Source organism: Dipodomys spectabilis, unplaced genomic scaffold, assembly GCF_019054845.1.
Source record: "Dipodomys spectabilis isolate Male_0828 unplaced genomic scaffold, ASM1905484v1 ptg000002l, whole genome shotgun sequence".
Lineage (NCBI taxonomy): Eukaryota > Metazoa > Chordata > Mammalia > Rodentia > Heteromyidae > Dipodomys > Dipodomys spectabilis.
Window position 1 is genome coordinate 57,067,734 of NW_024870679.1, and position 17,651 is coordinate 57,085,384.

Here is a 17,651-nt window from a genome sequence, read left to right on the forward strand (position 1 = left end):
GCCAGGAAGCAGAAAGCCCAGAAGGGGCCAGGGACAAGATCATCTTTAAAGATAACCCTAGTGACCTCCTTTGTTCACCCAAGTCACACTTCCTACCAGCTCATTCAGCTATAAACTCATTGGTGGCATAATCCGTGGATGATGTTAGCTCCCTCATGAACCAGTCACCTCTTAATAGTACTACCAGCTGGGGAGCAATCCTTCAAAATAGATCCTTTTGTGGGGACACTTCATATCCCAACTATGACAGACCTGCTGAACTAGAAAGGAAGAGATTGGAGGTAGGGAGAGAAGATAGAAGTGTGGCTGTGAGCAAAGCGAGTGTTGTCAGAGGTAGATGCTCTGTCACAGATGGTGACACAGTTGTGACACATTAGTGAGGAAGTTCTGGGGGAGAGGATGCCATTAGAAGTGGTGCATTTGCCTTGGCGAGGAGGGATGGGTGCTTCTTCTGCAAGGGTAGTTAGGTAAGCAATTCACCTCAAGGGAAGAGAAGGGTACAGAGTTCCTGGAGTAGAGATGGAGGGTGGCCTTCAGAGGCAGGGAAGAAGTGTATGCCACAGAATGAGAAATCAGTGCAAACTTCATAAAGCTGAGCATCACAGCAAGGAATTCCACCTGGTATGAGCAGCGTGGACATGGGCAGAAAAAAAAAATTATGTTTGCATCATATGAGCTGCCACTCTAAGGTGGTGGAGGAAAAAAGGTGCAAACTCCACCCAGATTCTAGTTTTTTGAAACAGAAAGAGCTTTGGGAATACAGTACTGTCTTTTTTTTTTTTTTTTTTGAGCATTAAAAGATTAATAGCGGAGTAGAAGATGGCGACGGGGCAGTAGGGAAACGCCACAGCTCTCTCCAACCAAAAAGAGAGTTCGAGTTCCAACCTTTAATCTCCCCAAGAGACCGACAACAACAAAAAGACGAACACTCAGAGAAAAACCAGAGGTGGAAAATAACAAAAAAAGAAAGAGAGGAAAAGAAGAATTTCAGAACAGAGAAGAGCGAAGACCCCTCCCCCAACCTTTACTGGCCGCGCGGCAGTGCGCCAAGCCGCCGGCCAGCCGGCCCGGCAGGGGCTGCCGGAGCCACAGAGACACAGGGGGCTGCTTGCAGATCACCAGGTACGGGATTGCAGAACAGCGGATCGCCAGGAACAGAGAAACCTACCAGCCGGGAGTCTCCAGGAGGATCCCACCCCACCCATCACTCTCCACCGGAGCGGAGAGGCTCCATCCCGCCAAAGCCGCCCGGCACCAGCAGCGCCACAAAGGGACCTGTCGCGATCGCAACGACCCGGCGGGGGACCGCCCAACCCAGCCCGCAACCACCCCAACTGAACTCGGACTGCAACAACAACTGACGGACTGCAACAACAACTGACGACCTACAGGGTGAGTACCCATCAGGGGACAGGGAATCCATCAAGGGAGACCAGAGCTGGAGGGAATCCCCAGACCCTGACCTAGACTCCCTACCCCAACACCCGGACCACAGGACCCACTAAAACTGGGAACTGTTCGAGAGCCCCACCAGCCGGTGGAGCACACTCTGCTGGCCAGGCCAGAGCAAGAGCGCCCCGGGAAGGGAGCTTAAATGCTCAAGCCAGGAACAGTGCCCCTGGGTCAAGACTACCAACAGTAGAAGAAATTTGAACTGTGTCCCCCAGGCTGCATAACCAAGGTGGTATACACATTAGCACAGGCCTAACGAGCGCGCTCCAGGCTGGGGCCGGAACCAGGCCAGGGGACCGGCGCCTGAACAAAGCAAAAAGGGTCAGAAGTGGGGCTGTGGCTCAAATGGTAGGGTGCCAGCCCTGAGCTGAAGAGCTGAGGGACAGCACCCAAACCTAGAGTTCAAGCCCACAACCAGCCCAAAACAAACAAAAACACATCAGGAGCCCATAGCAGACTCCAGTATTTGGGAGAGTGCATCCAGAGCAACTGATCTTCCCAAGAGCACCCGCAGGAGCAAACACAAGCAGTCTAGGCTGCTCAACCCTTCCAAAGGCGGGAATTGCTACAGCAGAGAGCTGAGAATCCTAAGTGAATAGCAGCTGGAAATAGGCTCCCAACAGAATCCAGATCAGGCACAGACTCTCTCTACCAATAGAGAATCAGCAACCAAGCAAAGACAGACACACCAAAACAAGATTGAAGAGCAGTCTCCTGAACCCCCATGCGAAAATCACAGAGAAAAATCACAAGGTTTACCACTACCCAGGACAGCAAGCTCACCTCAAAAGCCAGCAGCCACGCAGGGGAGAGCCCCAGTGGAAGCAAAGCAGGAATGGAAGACAAAAACTACATCCAAGGGTTGCTGGAGGCAATGACTCAAGAAATAAAGCGAGAAATGGATCAGAAATTGAAAGAGCACAAGGATGAACTATCAAAAGATATACAGGATATCAAACAAAAATTGGATGCAAAAATAGAAGCTGCACAAACCTCAGTAAGAAGTGAGATAAACGCCAAATTAGAGATAATGCATACTGATATCACCTCATTGAGAGGTGAGATCAGTACTCTGAGAACCAACATTGAATCCATAAAGGGATCCATTTCCATCATGCAAACCACAATAGAAGCCACGGTCAACAGAGTGAATGAAATGGAAGGTAGAGTGTCAGATACAGAAGACAGAATACACCAACTGGACCAAAAAGTGACAGATATGGAAAAATCACTCAAATTAAACCAAAGGGAAATTCAAGAGCAAGCAGATAATGCTAAAAAATTTAACCTTCGCATAATCGGAGTGGACGAAGGTGAGGAATTCCAGAGCAAGGGAATGCAACACCTATTTAACAAGATAGTCAATGAAAATTTTCCCCACCTCAAAAACGACCATCTTAACTACATCACAAAAGCTTATCGAACACCCAACAAGCAAGATCCCAGGAGAAACACTTCTAGGCACATAATAGTAACAATGATGGATCTGAATAATAAGGAAACAATCCTGCATGCAGCAAAAATGAAGAAGGAGCTATACTACAACGGGAAAAAAATTAGAATCACTGCAGATCTCTCCACACAAACAATGAATGCAAGAAAAGCCTGGGAAAGCACTATACGAGCCCTGAGAGCCAATAACTGCCAACCCAGACTGATATACCCGGCAAAGCTAGCATTCACATTCGATGGAGAACTGAAAACTTTTAATAGCAAAGAAAAACTAAATGAATACATAAACATTAAGCCAGCATTACAAAGAATTCTAAGAGGGGGGACACAACCTGAAGAAAGCAACCAGGAACTGGGACCTGCCCCAAACAGGCATTACTCAAAGTCTAACTGAGCAAGCACAGGAGGAAAGGAAAGAAGAAAAACTTAGGAAAACGGAATGGCAGGGACAACAATGCATCTCTCTATACTTTCTCTTAATATAAATGGGCTGAATTCGCCAATTAAAAGAAAACGAACTGAGGACTGGATCAGAAAACAAGACCCATCCATCTGTTGCCTTCAGGAGACCCACCTCTCAGCCAAACATACAAACAAACTCAGAGTGAAGGGGTGGAAAAGGATCTACCAATCAAATTCCCCCAATAAGAAAGCAGGTGTAGCTATCCTGATATCTGACAAAATAAACTTTTCATTAAAATCAGTACAGAAAGACAAGGACGGACATTACATATTAATAAAGGGAACAATCCAAGAGGAGGATATAACCATCATCAACTTATATGCCCCAAATATCGGTGCACCCAGATATGTTAAACAAATGCTCTCAAACTTACAGAATAAAATAGATCCCAATACGATAATACTAGGAGACTTTAACACGCCACTCTCACCAAAGGACAGGTCTACCAACCAGAGGATTGGCAAAGAAGCTACCGAATTAAGTGAGGCCATACTTCAAGCGGAATTAACTGACATCTACCGAGTATTTCACCCTAAAACAACACAGTACACATTCTTCTCAGCAGCTCATGGAACTTTCTCCAAAATAGACCATATCATAGTTCATTCAAGGAACTTAAGCAAATACAAAGGGATCGACATAATCCCCTGTATCCTATCTGACCACAGTGGAATCAAGCTAGCTCTCAATAACAAAGCATACCGCAGAAATTTCTCTAATACATGGAAATTGAACAGCACACTCCTTAACAAGGCCTGGGTAACAGAAGAGATCAGAGAAGAAATAAAGCATTTCCTAGAACTCAATGAAAATGAAAACACCTCACAAAGAAACTTGTGGGACACAGCAAAAGCAGTCCTGAGGGGCAAATTTATTGCCCTCAGTGCCCACATCAAGAGAATGGAGACAGACCAAGTAAATAATCTCATGTTGCAACTAAAACAGCTAGAAAAACAAGAAAAAATGGGACCTAAAGCTACTAGACGAAGCCAGATAACCAAATTGAGAGCAGAGATTAACCAATTAGAAAATCAGAAAACCATAACCAAAATAAACCAAACAAAAAGCTGGTTCTTTGAAAAAATAAACAAAATTGATGGCCCGTTGGCAAGATTAATTAAAAAAAGAAGAGAGGAAACCCATATTAATAGGATTAGGGATGCCACGGGAAACATCACAACACGTACCCAAGATATCCAAACAATTCTAACAGACTACTTTCAAAAGCTATACTCTCTAAAGGAAGAAAATCTGGCGGAAATGGATGCATTTTTAGAGAAATACAAGTTACCCAAACTGAGCAAAGAAGAAGTTAACCAATTAAATAAGCCAATATCCTATAATGAGATACAGGAAGCTATCAAAAGTCTTCCAACAAAAAAAAGCCCAGGACCAGATGGATTCACAGCAGAATTCTATAAGACCTTTAAAGAAGAACTAATACCCATACTCCTCAAGCTCTTCAGAGAAACAGAGAAGGAGGGAGCTATCCCAAACTCATTCTACGAAGCCAATATCACACTCATCCCCAAACCAGGCAAAGACCCAACCAAAAAGGAGAATTACAGGCCAATCTCCTTGATGAACACAGATGCAAAGATCCTTAACAAGATTCTAGCTAACAGAATCCAGAAACACATAAAAAAAATAATACACTATGATCAGGTAGGCTTCATCCCAGAGACACAGGGATGGTTTAACATACGTAAGTCAATAAATGTAATCCAGCATATCAACAGAGCCAAGGTCAAGAATCACATGATTATCGCCACAGATGCAGAAAAGGCCTTTGATAAAATTCAACATTCATTCATGCTAAAAGCTCTGGAGAAAATAGGAATAGAAGGAACATTTCTAAAAACAATAAAAGCCATTTATGACAGACCAATAGCCAATATTATACTTAATGGGGAAAAGCTACAACCAATCCTCCTAAAAACAGGAACAAGGCAAGGATGTCCACTGTCTCCACTCCTCTTCAACATAGTCCTAGAACCCTTAGCCAGGGCAATAAGGCAAGAAAAAGACATTAAAGGGATCCGCATAGGGAAAGAAGAAGTGAAACTATCCCTTTTTGCAGACGACATGATACTATACCTCCACGATCCCAAAAACTCCATCCCCAAACTTTTAGAAATCATAAGTCACTTCGGCAAAATAGCAGGATACAAAATAAACCCACAAAAATCAGTTGCCTTCCTATACACTGATAACGCACAGGAAGAGAGGGAAATAAAGGGAGCAACCCCATTCACAATAACCTCCCAAAAAATAAAATATTTAGGAATTAACCTAACCAAAGATGTAAAAGAACTATTTAATGAGAACTATAAAAAGTTAAAGAAAGAAATTGCAGAAGACACTAGGAAATGGAAAGACCTCCCATGCTCCTGGATAGGCCGACTTAATATAGTAAAGATGGTGATACTTCCAAAATTAATATACAAATTCAATGCAATTCCTATTAAAATCCCAATGACGTACATCACTGAAATACAGAAAACAGTCCAAAAATTTATATGGAACAACAAAAGACCTAGAATAGCCAAAACAATTCTAGGGGATAAAGACAATATGGGAGGGCTATCCATGCCGAACTTCAAACTCTACTACAGAGCTATAATCACAAAGACAGCATGGTACTGGCACAAAAACAGACCCGAAGACCAATGGAACAGAATAGAAGATCCAGATATAAATCCACAGGCCTACAGCCAGCTGATATTCGACAAAGGAGCCAAAGACATACAATGGAAGAAACACAGCCTCTTCAACCGCTGGTGCTGGGAAAACTGGGCAGCCACATGCAGAAAACTAAAAGTGGACCCCAGCCTATCACCATGCACCAACATCAACTCAAAATGGATTAAAGACCTTAACATTAAACCTGAATCTCTGAAACTACTGCAGGACAGAGTAGGAGAGACACTTGAACTAATAGGCACAGGAAGGAACTTCCTGAACAGAGTCCCAGGGTCACAACAAGTTGGAGAGAGACTCGACAAATGGGACTACCTTAAAATAAAAAGCTTCTGCACAGCTAAATCTATCGCAACTAAGCTAGAAAGACAACCAACTAATTGGGAAAAAATATTTACCAGCAATATATCAGACAAGGGGTTAACATCCTGTATATACAGGGAACTCAAGAAACTAATCCCTCCCAAACCTAACAAACCAATTACTAAATGGGCAAGGGAACTAAAGAGGGACTTCTCAAATGAAGAAATAAAAATGGCAAAGAAACACATGAGGAAATGTTCATCATCCCTGGTGGTGAAGGAAATGCAAATAAAGACAACCCTGAGATACCACCTTACCCCAGTCAGAATGTCCCACATCCACAAATCAGCCAACGACAAATGCTGGAGGGGATGTGGAGAAAGAGGAACCCTATTACACTGCTGGTGGGAATGTACACTTATACAACCACTTTGGAAAGCAGTCTGGAGGGTCCTTAGAAAGCTAAAGATTGACCTCCCTTACGACCCAGTCATACCACTTCTAGGCATCTACCCTGAACAACAGGAACCAATATACAAGGACACGTGCACCTCCATGTTTATTGCAGCACTGTTCGCAATAGCTAGGATATGGAAACAACCTAGGTGCCCCACCACAGATGAATGGATCCAAAAATTGTGGTATCTATACACAATGGAATATTATGCAGCCATTAGAAATGACAAAATAATGGCATTTGCAGGGAAATGGATGGAGCTAGAAGGAATCATGTTGAGCGAGGTAAGCCAAGAACGAAGAGACAAACGGTACATGGTCTCCCTCATAAGTGGATGCTAAATCCAAAAGGTTAGTGATACGACAAAACTAACAGGACTTAAGAAACAAAGAACTCCCGCTCATCTGGTTGAACCACTACTAAATATCCTCATGCTGCTGATCACAAATATGGTATATAACATGTGAACACTGTTATATATTACAGACTGTGGTAGACAATTTGCTCCAGGGAAGTTAGAATGAACTTGTGACTTTGAAATTATGTAATCATTTAATCACAATCAAAAAAAAAAAAAAAAAAAAGAACCTCGGGGAAGGGAGGGAGGGAGGGGATGGTAGGGGGAAAACAATGGAGGGGGTAACAATGTTCAAGAGGAAGTGTACTCATAACCTCACTCATGTAACTGTGACCCTCTGTATAGTAGCTTTACAATAAAAAAAAAAAAAAAAAAAAAAAAAAAAAGATTAATAGCTAGGGGATGTAAATATGGCTTAGAGGTAGAGTGCTTGCCTAGCATGCATGAAGCCCTGGGTTCGATTCCTCAGTACCATATAAACAGAAAAAGCCGCAAGTGTCACTGTGGCTCAAGTGGTAGAGTGCTAGCCTTGAGCAAAAGAAGCTCAGGGACATTGCCCAGGCCCTGAGTTCAAGCCCCAAGACTGGAAAAAAAAAAGGTTAATAATTACTTAGAATTCTATTTTGTTCAGTATGTTCTCAAATAAAATTAAATTAAATTAAAAAAAAAAAGAATTCTATTTTGTTATTCTCAGACAGATGTTAAGATGTTATTGTTGTTGATAGTGGTAGCTTGGGTGGCTAGTTGGTCATGGAAGATAATTTGCTTACAAAAAGCTGTTAAATGATTTCAAAAAGTCTTGTTCTTTGCAGGTGGATTCTTACTATGAGTCCTTCCCCCCACCCCAATTAGGTGCCAACTCAGAACTGAAGGGATCCCACCTTGGCGCAAGGGAATTTCTGCCGAATTCGACACCTGTTGGCAGTTAGGAGTGGCACTGAAATGTGGACTTAACCTGTAAAAGCCACTATTGGAAATTACCAGCTCTTTTTACATATACCAAACAAATGACCATTTGTTTGAGATCAGTTGCATTAAAGCATCAATAACCTGTCCTAGTTTGAACTGGCACCTTAAGGAGAATTGCTAGTTCTTCTGGCCCCTGGCATAGCATTGGGAGGTTTACTTACTGTACAAAGTAAAATTTTCTCAACTCTTTTTTTTTTTTTGGGTCGGGTTGTGGGGCCTGAACTCTGGGCCTGGGCACTGTCCCTCAGCTCTTCAGCTCAAGGCTAGGGCTCTACCACTTGAGCCACAGCGCCACTCCTGGCTTTTTTCTTATGTGGTGCTGAGGAATCGAACCCAGGGCCTCAGGCATACAAGGCATGCCTACTCTACCACTGAGCCCATCTCAACTCTTTTTTATTTGCTTGTTTGCTAGGTACCCAGAATGATTATATCCATGGTTATGTTAAAGACTTACATTTAAAAAAAAAATCTTTCCCTCCTCTCTGGGTTCCTTGTTATTCCTCCATTCCTTTAGTTTGCCCCCAAGCACTGGAGTTCTCAGCCTGGTTCCTTTATGGGCAATAGGATGCAGAACCCTGGTACAAGCCAGGCGCCAGGGGCTTACACCTATAATCCTAGCTACTCAGGAGGCTGAGATCTGAGGATCACGGTTCAAAGCCAGCCTGGGCAGGAAAGTCCGTGACAGTCTTATCTCCAGTGAACCACCAGAAAACTATAAGTGCCCCCCAACCTCCGAAAAAAAAAAAGTATCCTGGAGACACCCAAACTTTGGTTCAGATTTTGGCCAAGCAGAACAAATACCTTCCTTTGAGTCCAAAATTGTCTCTTCTAGAAAGGGTGAGAATAGTTTCTATCCTTAGAGCTGTTGTGGGGATTATATGAGATAACTACATAAAGTACCTAGCACTGGAAGTACTGAGTAAATCATTACTTCCTCTCTGCCCATGTATTAAATGTTAATTTTTCTTGGACCCATGGGCTTGTCTAAGCTCCCAGAAAGGACCTGTGGAGCTGGGAAGGCATCTGTGATTCATCAGATGTTATTGAACTAGTGATGAAGGCCCAGTTAAAACAGAGCTGAGAAATGTCTGCCTCTTTCCTGTAACAAGAAGGAGCAGCAAAGCACAAAGTTGGGGGTATGGCCTTCAGCAACAAGAATCTGCTGTGTGATCTTGGATGTTAGTTGACCTTTCTGGCCTACTAGGATTGGCACACAAACATAGAGGAAACCAGGCTTTCCAGAGTTGCCTTTCAGTGTTTTACAAGTCCATTTTTGGGATGTTAGGATCAGGCCCAACTATTGTTTGTTTGTTTGGCCAGTCCTGGAGTTTGAACTGTCCCTTCTTTTGCTCAAGGCTAGCATTCTACCTCTTGAGCCACAGCACCATTTGTGGCCTTTTCTGTTTATGTGGTACTGAGGAATCAAACACAGGGCTTCATACATGCGAGGCAAGCACTCTACCACTAAGCCACATTCCCAGCCCTGGAAAGCAAGCTTTAACTTGAGCTGGTTCTCAGTGATATGAGGAGCTCACTGTTAGAGCCCTATTGCTTTAGAGATTGGTTGCCTAAAACACAGACTAGTAAAGCATTTACTTTCCTAGTGAATTTTTCCTTTTGCACTAGAAACCTCTGATTGCCTGAGGTAGTCATGGCTAATTTAACAATGAGGTTTTACTTATTGTTGCCCAGGTTTTTTTTCTATTATTATACATTAATGGTACTATAATTACTAATTTAAGAGCATTGTATAAATAAGTACACTTGGTATAAAAAAAAATTAGAAAATAAAATAAAACAAAACAAAAAACTTTCTGCTGGGCACCAGTGGCTCATCCCTATAATCCTAGATACTCAGGAGTTTGAGAGCTGAGGATTGCAGTGTGAAGCCAGCTCAGGCAGGACGGTCTGTAAGACTTGTACCTCCATTTAACTAGAGAACTAAAAGTGGTACTGTGGCTGAGTGAAAGACCTCAGGGACGGTGCCCAGGCCCAGAGTTCAAGCCTTACTACCAACAAAAATAAATTAAAAAAATAAAAAAATAGCTGGGCACCAGTGGCTCATGCCTGTAACCCTAGCTATTCAGGAGGCTGAGATCTGAGGATCACGGTTCAAAGCCAGCCCGGGCAGGAAAAGTCTGTGAGACTCTTACCTCCAATAAACCGCTAGAAAACCAGAAGTGGCATTGTAGCTCAAGTGGTAGAGCATTTGTCTTGAGCTGAAGAGCTGAGGGATAGCGTTCAAGCCCCGCGACCGACCTCCCTTCCCCCCCCCAAAATTCTCTTACAATTTTACCCTCTAGTCTTAGAATTGACAAATTATAATCTGTGGACCAAATCTAGCCCACCATCTTTTTTTTCTGTTTTGTTTTTAGTGACTTTTTTTCCTTTTATTTAGGCCTAAATCTGAAGGGCCTACCTCCCAGACTAGCATGCAGAAATGTACACATTCCAGAAACCCCTTGTGTTCTACCTCCTACCAAGTCCTATCACCACAGATCGATTTTACTTTGGAAATGCGTATAAGTGGAGGTGTGCATGCAGTTTGACTTGGTCTTTGAGGCCTTTGCTTCTTTTGCTCTTACGTTTGCATGTGTGGTTTTCAAAACTGCATTGTTCTCATTTGGGGACCTTTACCATGTCTTTTAGTGGACATGGCTATGTTGTACCCCAGGTAGAAATGCTAGTCATAAGTAGAGCCACACAGGATTTTTTTGGCTGATCATAGGGCTTGAACTGTGGGCCCCAGGCACTATTCCTGAACTCCTTTTGCTCAAGGCTAGCACTCACTGGCTTTTTAAAAAAGTAGTTTATTGGAGATAAGAGTCTCATGGATTTTTCTGCCCTGGCTGGCTTCAAATTGTGATCCTCAGATCTTAGCTTCTGAAGTAGCTAGGATTACAGGCATTAGCCACCAGTGCCTGGCTGGGGGTTGTTTTTAAAATAGTCTTCTGGCCAGGCACCGGTAGCTCAACCTGTAATCCTAGCTACTTAGGAGACTGAGATCTGAGGATCACAATTCAAAGCCAGCCTGGGCAGGAAAGTCCATGAGGCTCCTACCACTCAGAAAAAGCTGGAAGTGTTGCTGTGGCTCAAGTGGTAGAGTACTAGCTTTGAGCAAAAGGAGCTCACACCCAGGTTCTCTGAGTTCAAGCCCTCAGACCAATACACACGCGTGTGCACACACACACGCATACACGCACACACATATACACCTTTCCTTATATTTATTGCCTTGAACTTTTTCATTGGTCAGGAGACTGAGGATCAGTTAGCTGGGTTATTGTGGTTGAGGTGTTGACCTGTGATAGTCCTCATCTAGAGATCTGACTGGGAGGATCTGTGTCCATGCTTATCCAGGTTATTGGCAGAATTCATTTCTTGAATGTGTGAGAATGACAATTTTAGTATTCTACGGATTGTAGGCCAGAGTCATGCTGGCTCTGAGGAAGCATGTCACTCTTTTTGGGAAGCTCCCACACTGCAGCTAGCTGTTCAGAGTCAGCAGGAGAGAGTAAGTGTGAGTCTGCTAGTGAGATGGAGGCTTATGTAACAGAAGGACGTGACAGGAGTCTCTTTCTGTCAGTGGTACCACATTCTTTTGGTTAGAGTAAGTCACAGGTCTGCTTACCTTGGAGGCAAAGATACAGGCAGGGAAAGATAGCAGGAGATTGAGTATAATCTATTGGCCATAATAACTTCAAAATATATTGGTGTCTACATTGACATATTCTTCTTATACTTATATAATTGAACACTATTTTTAAGCAAAAGTGGAATCCTTACAATTTATTTTGTAGCTAGCCTACTTAACTGTCACGAGCAATATAAAGCTAATTTTTTTCCAGGTCTGTAGTCTAGATCCACATCATCCCTTATCCTGCTGTATTGTAGTCTACCATGTAAGTATACTGCATTAAACTTAATTCCCTGTTGAATATGGAGGTTGCCACAGTACCAGGCTGCCATAGATGTGTATGTGGACGTTCTCTACTATGATTCTTGATGCAGTCACTGTCTTGAGTGAAATGTCCATGTGAGCCTGAATATGTTTTTCTCTTCTTCCTTCTGTGTATCCATTTTAGATAAAAAGGCTGACTGCACAATCACTATGGCCGACTCAGACTTGCTGGCTTTGATGACTGGGAAAATGAATCCTCAGTCAGTAAGTATGATGGCGGCGCTCCTCAGTCATGATGTGCTTGTCTTTTCACCATTAGGTGGTATCTTCAAAGATAGACTGCTCTTACTGCTCTTTATGTTCCAGAACTTAGCCTAATGTCTGATATTTTTAAGTGTTTTTTTTTTTTTTTTTGTCATTCATGGGGCTTGAACTCAGGATCTGGGTGCTGTCCCTGAACTTTTTTGCTCTAGGCCAGTGCTCTACCACTCTGAGCCACAGTGCTACTACTTCTGGTTTTTGGGTGGTTAATTGGAGATGAGAGTCTCATGGACTTTTCCTGCCCCAGGCTCCTTTGAACTATGATCCTCAGGCATCAGCCTTCTGAGTAGCTAGGATGACAGGCGTGAGCCACCGGCACCAAGCTGCTTTTAGGTTTTTATGAATAGCTGTTGGGTTAAATTATATTTAAATGTCTTCTGTAGCTCTTGGTCCTCAATTTCTCAAGTGCCTCTGTTTTTGTTTTTGTTTTTAAGAGACTAGACTAGATATACAGTTTTCAGTCAGCTTCATATTCTGAGCTTCCATTTAGCTGAAACTAAGACCTTGCTCTACATTGTAGCTTGTTTTTGTTGCCTCGGCCTAATTAATTTCAGGTTCTATTCCTGACATTCCCTGGTAATTTGTAAGATTGGATAAAACAATCACATGCTCCTTCTCAAATGCTTTTTCTAAGCAGCTGTGAGGCACAGGTCTGTGGTGTGTGAGAGCCCTGGGCCTGTGGCGTTTTGGATGATCACACAACACTGGCATCTACACTTCGTCCCTTGCTGCCTGCTCCAGAAATCTGGGCACAGCAGAGGCCACCAGGACTGGAGCTGGCCCGCTGCACACATGGCCTCACCTTGGCACATTCGCTGCCCTTTACCTCCCAGGGTGTCTGTGGATGGTCTGTTGGAGGAGTGAGTTGTTGGCTTGTTTTCCTTCAGCACTTGTTAACAGCCAGAGGAATTAAGGATTCAAATGACAGATCCCTCTAATAAAGTGCTAATGTCCTTTCCTTATGCTCAGTAGAGGACCTGTCTGGAAATCTTGAGTGAAATTCTCAGTGTTTGGCTAGAACAAAGCAAGGTGCTCTCCAGGAGAAAAGCACACAAGGACCAGACTAAAACTCAGAGCTGGGAAGGTGGCTCAGTAGTAGAGTGCTTGCTTTGTATGAATAAGGCCCTGGGTTTGATTCCTCAGTACCACATAAGAAGAAAAAGTAGGAAGTGGCATTGTGGCTCAAGTAGTAGAGTACTAGCCTTGAGCTGAAGAGCTGAGGGACAGCGCCCAGGCCCAGAAGAGTTCAGAACCCACAACATACACCAAAAAAAAAAAAAAAAAAAAAGGAGAAGAAAGAAATCACTTTTAACTAAAAAAAAGAGATGTAGTGGTTCAGTCTATATGTTTAAATGACATATGTTAAATATATTGTGTTCCAAAAGACACCGGACCTTTAAGTCATCAGACAGAAGGGTTTGTGCCCATACAGAAAGGAAATATTTAGTTTGTCCAGACAGGGGAGGGGGAGGGAAAGGAATTAGTCACCCCTACCAGGAGGTATTTAAAAAACAAAACAAAACAGACCGATGAAGTCCTGAGAGGCTTTTCTTCTTGTATATCTATGAAAAACGGAGGCTACCAGAAACTGCATGTAGCTCTTCCTGATTTCAGGGACTAAGTGAAGACCAGAGTCTTGCTTATGTTCCCATTTTGCTATTTCTCTTAGTTTTCCTGGGATTTTGTTACATGGCAAATTTAGAAAAGATCATGTGGTCTAATCCTAGGCATTGTTAAATGGAACAGATTGTAGCTCTACCCTTCCGAATGGTCCGACACTTTCACTGAGCCAAAGAGTAACCTGAGCACTGAGCACTGTGGAGCTAGTGGCCATCCTGCGGGGATCAGCCCTGCTCTGGGAAAGGAGAATCTTTAGTGGCGTTTCCTCTACCCTCTACCGACTCCTACATGGATTTTTTTTCTTGTGGTATCTTGGGGCTTGAACTCAGGGCCTGGACACTGTCCTGAAGCTCTTTTTTTTGGGGGGGGAGGCCCTGAACTCTGGGCCTGGGCGCCGTCCCTCAGCTCTTCAGCTCAAGGCTAGCACTCTACCACTTGAGCCACAGCGCCACTTCCGGCTTTTTTCTTTTTGTGGTGCTGAGGAATGGAACCCAGGGCCTCATGCATGCAAGGCAAGCGCTCTACCACTGAGCCACCTTCCCAGCCCATCCTGAAGCTCTTTTGATCAAGGTTAGCACTCTGCCACTCTGAACCACAGCACCACTTCTGGTTTTCTGGTGGTTAATTGGAGATAAGAGTCTCACAGACTTTCCTGCTTGGGCTGGCTTTGAAACAGCCCTCAGATCTCAGCTGAGTAGCTAGGATTACAGGCGTGAGTACTGGCATCTGCTGAATCCTGAGTTTCTAAATGAGCAGCCTACTGAAATTTTCAGTTTGTATTTCCAATTCATGTAGAATGTTTTTTAAATGAAATCTATTATGAACCCACTTTGTCTGATATCTAGGAGAGAGACCACTTTTGAGGAAGGCAGGTGAAGACAGATTCAGTTTGGGACTAGTGTTCCTTTCTACTGCTCTACTTAAAGCATGGCCTTTGCAGATTCTTTCATGTTGATAGTGGTTCTAAGTGTGCTCCTGAACAAATGAAGGAGCTATGTAGTTTTGGATAGAATAGTCTAGAAACGTTAGAATCACCAAGTAACGATTTGCTTTTTCTTACAGGCCTTCTTCCAAGGTAAATTGAAAATCACTGGCAACATGGGCCTGGCAATGAAGTTACAGAGTCTTCAACTTCAGCCAGGCAAAGCTAAACTGTGAAGAACACCTCTGACAACTTGGGAAAACCAAGATGAGATATTTAGATATCTCTCCATCTCCTGTATTGTCACAGCTTAGCTTGAAACCATACACAGGCAACTAGCATAAGTTAGATTTGTTGTTAAATCGGGGTGATGGATCATGTTTTTCCTAATCTCTGGGTAAACAGGGTCTTGTGGTGTACTACTGCTTGGCGGAATTCCATACAATTGTACGTGACAAAGTTAGTATGGTAATTATGGTTTGGGGTGAGTTTAAGTTTCAGAATAAAATTAGGAACAGTAAAATCTTAAGGATTATGTAAACGAAAGCTCTTGTTTTTCTTAGAGCTATATATAAGGTTTATTCTGCTGAAGATTCAATTTAAGACTTTTCTTTAAGGGAACTAGGGTAAAAACAGAAATACTAATAGCTGAGCAGTAATTATAGTGTTTTACAGTTGATAACCTTCATGGATTTCTTATTAATAGTTCTTAACATTCTGCATTGGGATTAACCAGGAAAAAAAATCTAAAAGTTTTGCATATGTCATACCATCAGAAACCATTCCCCCCACCAAAAAAGGAATTATGATCAAAGCTTGGGGGAAATTTTGTAGTTGAACACAGGCCTATTTTTAAAGTAAAAATATTTTTAAAATGGGTTTATTTCTTGAAAAATCAGGGTATTATAGTCATATAATGCTGTTGCTAAAAATAATAGAAAAAATACATTTGTTTTTCAGATGCACAATTTTCAAATTGTAATCTCATTAACTTTTACTATAATTTTTCTTTTTCCTATGCTTAAATAATTATCCACATTTGCCTTTTCTTTATAGTCTTTCAAATTCTAATATTATTTCTTATCATTCAGACATGGAATAAAAATAATACTTTTGGAAGAATATTTAATAGATAATAAAGTAGCTCTTCCTGATTTCCTTTGTTTTTATTGTGTGTTCTTGTTGCTCAGAGTTTCCTGGTGATGTTGCATGTAGGAAAACTTGCGGGGGGTAGGGGGGGGTGGTTTACAAACTGTTACTTGGAAAGTATCACCTGGTTGCTTTGACATTATCACTAGTTTTCCATTAAGATGTCATGTATATTGGGAAGAGTACTTGACCAGAAGTCAAGACTTCTTTCAGGTAGGTAAATAACTGCCTGGCTGGATCTCTTTCCAAAGCAGATCATGCAGTGGATTTAATGCCACCATCTCTATGGTCCCTTCTATAGGGATAATCCTGTGAGTATAGTTAGCTCCACAGAATTATTTGGGAGTTTGGGGGAGTGATGCAGGCAGGCCCTAGTGTTATGTTATTACTTTACCCAAAGATGGACAGACAGACACACACACAGACATGTACAGGCACATGCACATGCTCACACACTCACATGCTTAGCCCTGGCTGATATAGTCAGTACTGTGGTTCAGGTCCCCTGAGGCCATTTAGCTTCACAGGTTTTGTGACCGACAGAACAACATTTGGTGGAAAGACCTGAGTATAAACTAATCCAGCCCAAGTCCCCAAATGAGTTCCTGGCTTCTTATTCTGAGAAGAAAAACACTCCCAGAGTAGCATTCCAGTGAAATGTCGGATGTAGCCACAGTTCGGGTTTGCTGCATCATTTGCCCTCCCAGGTCTCAGATATCAAACGATGAGCTAATGAAAGCAGAAATTGGTTTGAGGAGTAAAAATGTATAGTGCTGTGTCTTGAAAGTGAAAGGTCAGGGTTAAACCTTGTTCCTGGCGGGTCATGATTGAGCAGGTCATGTGGTGCTAGCTAAGTGGTTGTGAGCTCCTTTACTGTCCTTACCAACACTGCCACTACATGCTCCTGGGGAATGATCCGTAGGGTTCTATCCTACTTTTGGAGTATTTTTTCATTCATTTATTTATCAGGTACTAACTAGTGCCTGCTGTTTATAGACGGTGCTGTACAGAAAGTATATCGCTAGACACTGGAGATGGATCAAGATCTTTCCTTATGTAGAATGAATAGTTAACAGACTGACATGCTGTGCAGGAAAAGATGGGACAGTGATAATGTGGGTCTTCTAAGTAGTTAAGAAAGATTGTGTGCATGTGCACGCACACGTGTGAATCCCTGCGCATGTGTGCATGGCACTTCTGGGGCTTGAACTCAGGACCTTGTACTCTCACGTGGCTTTTTTTGCCCAAGAATGGTACCTTACTGCTTGAGGCACAGCTCCATTTCCAACTTTTTGCTGGTTAATTGAAGATAAAGAGTCTCAGGGACTTTTTTGTAAATCTCAGCCTCTTGGGTTACTAGGATTACAGGTGTGAGCCACTGGTACTTGGCAAGAAAGTAATTTAGTGCTCGGAACTTTGCATGAAAAGGTGGAAAGTTTAGGGGCTTTGCTTTTTCCAAAAATTACAAGGGGGCCAATGTGAGCCTGGGGGGCCAATGGCTATATAGTAAGCAGGAACCACAGGCCCAAGGTGAAATGGGAAAAGTGCAAAGGGACTTATTTCATGGAAAACTGTTCACTGCTG

At 42.7% G+C, this 17,651-nt stretch overlaps 1 protein-coding gene across 1 annotated transcript in view; it reads left to right on the top strand.

The window, feature by feature from the left end:
• Scp2 (sterol carrier protein 2) overlaps positions 1–16,072 on the top strand; it is a 75,703-nt gene extending 59,631 nt beyond the window's left edge. Inside the window, exons 15-16 of the mRNA XM_042675715.1 lie at positions 12,240–12,319; positions 15,059–16,072. Of these exons, the coding sequence (XP_042531649.1) occupies positions 12,240–12,319; positions 15,059–15,154 (176 nt within the window). The 3' untranslated portion in view covers positions 15,155–16,072. The remainder of the gene's footprint in view (positions 1–12,239; positions 12,320–15,058) is intronic.
• Positions 16,073–17,651: the final 1,579 nt, after the last annotated feature.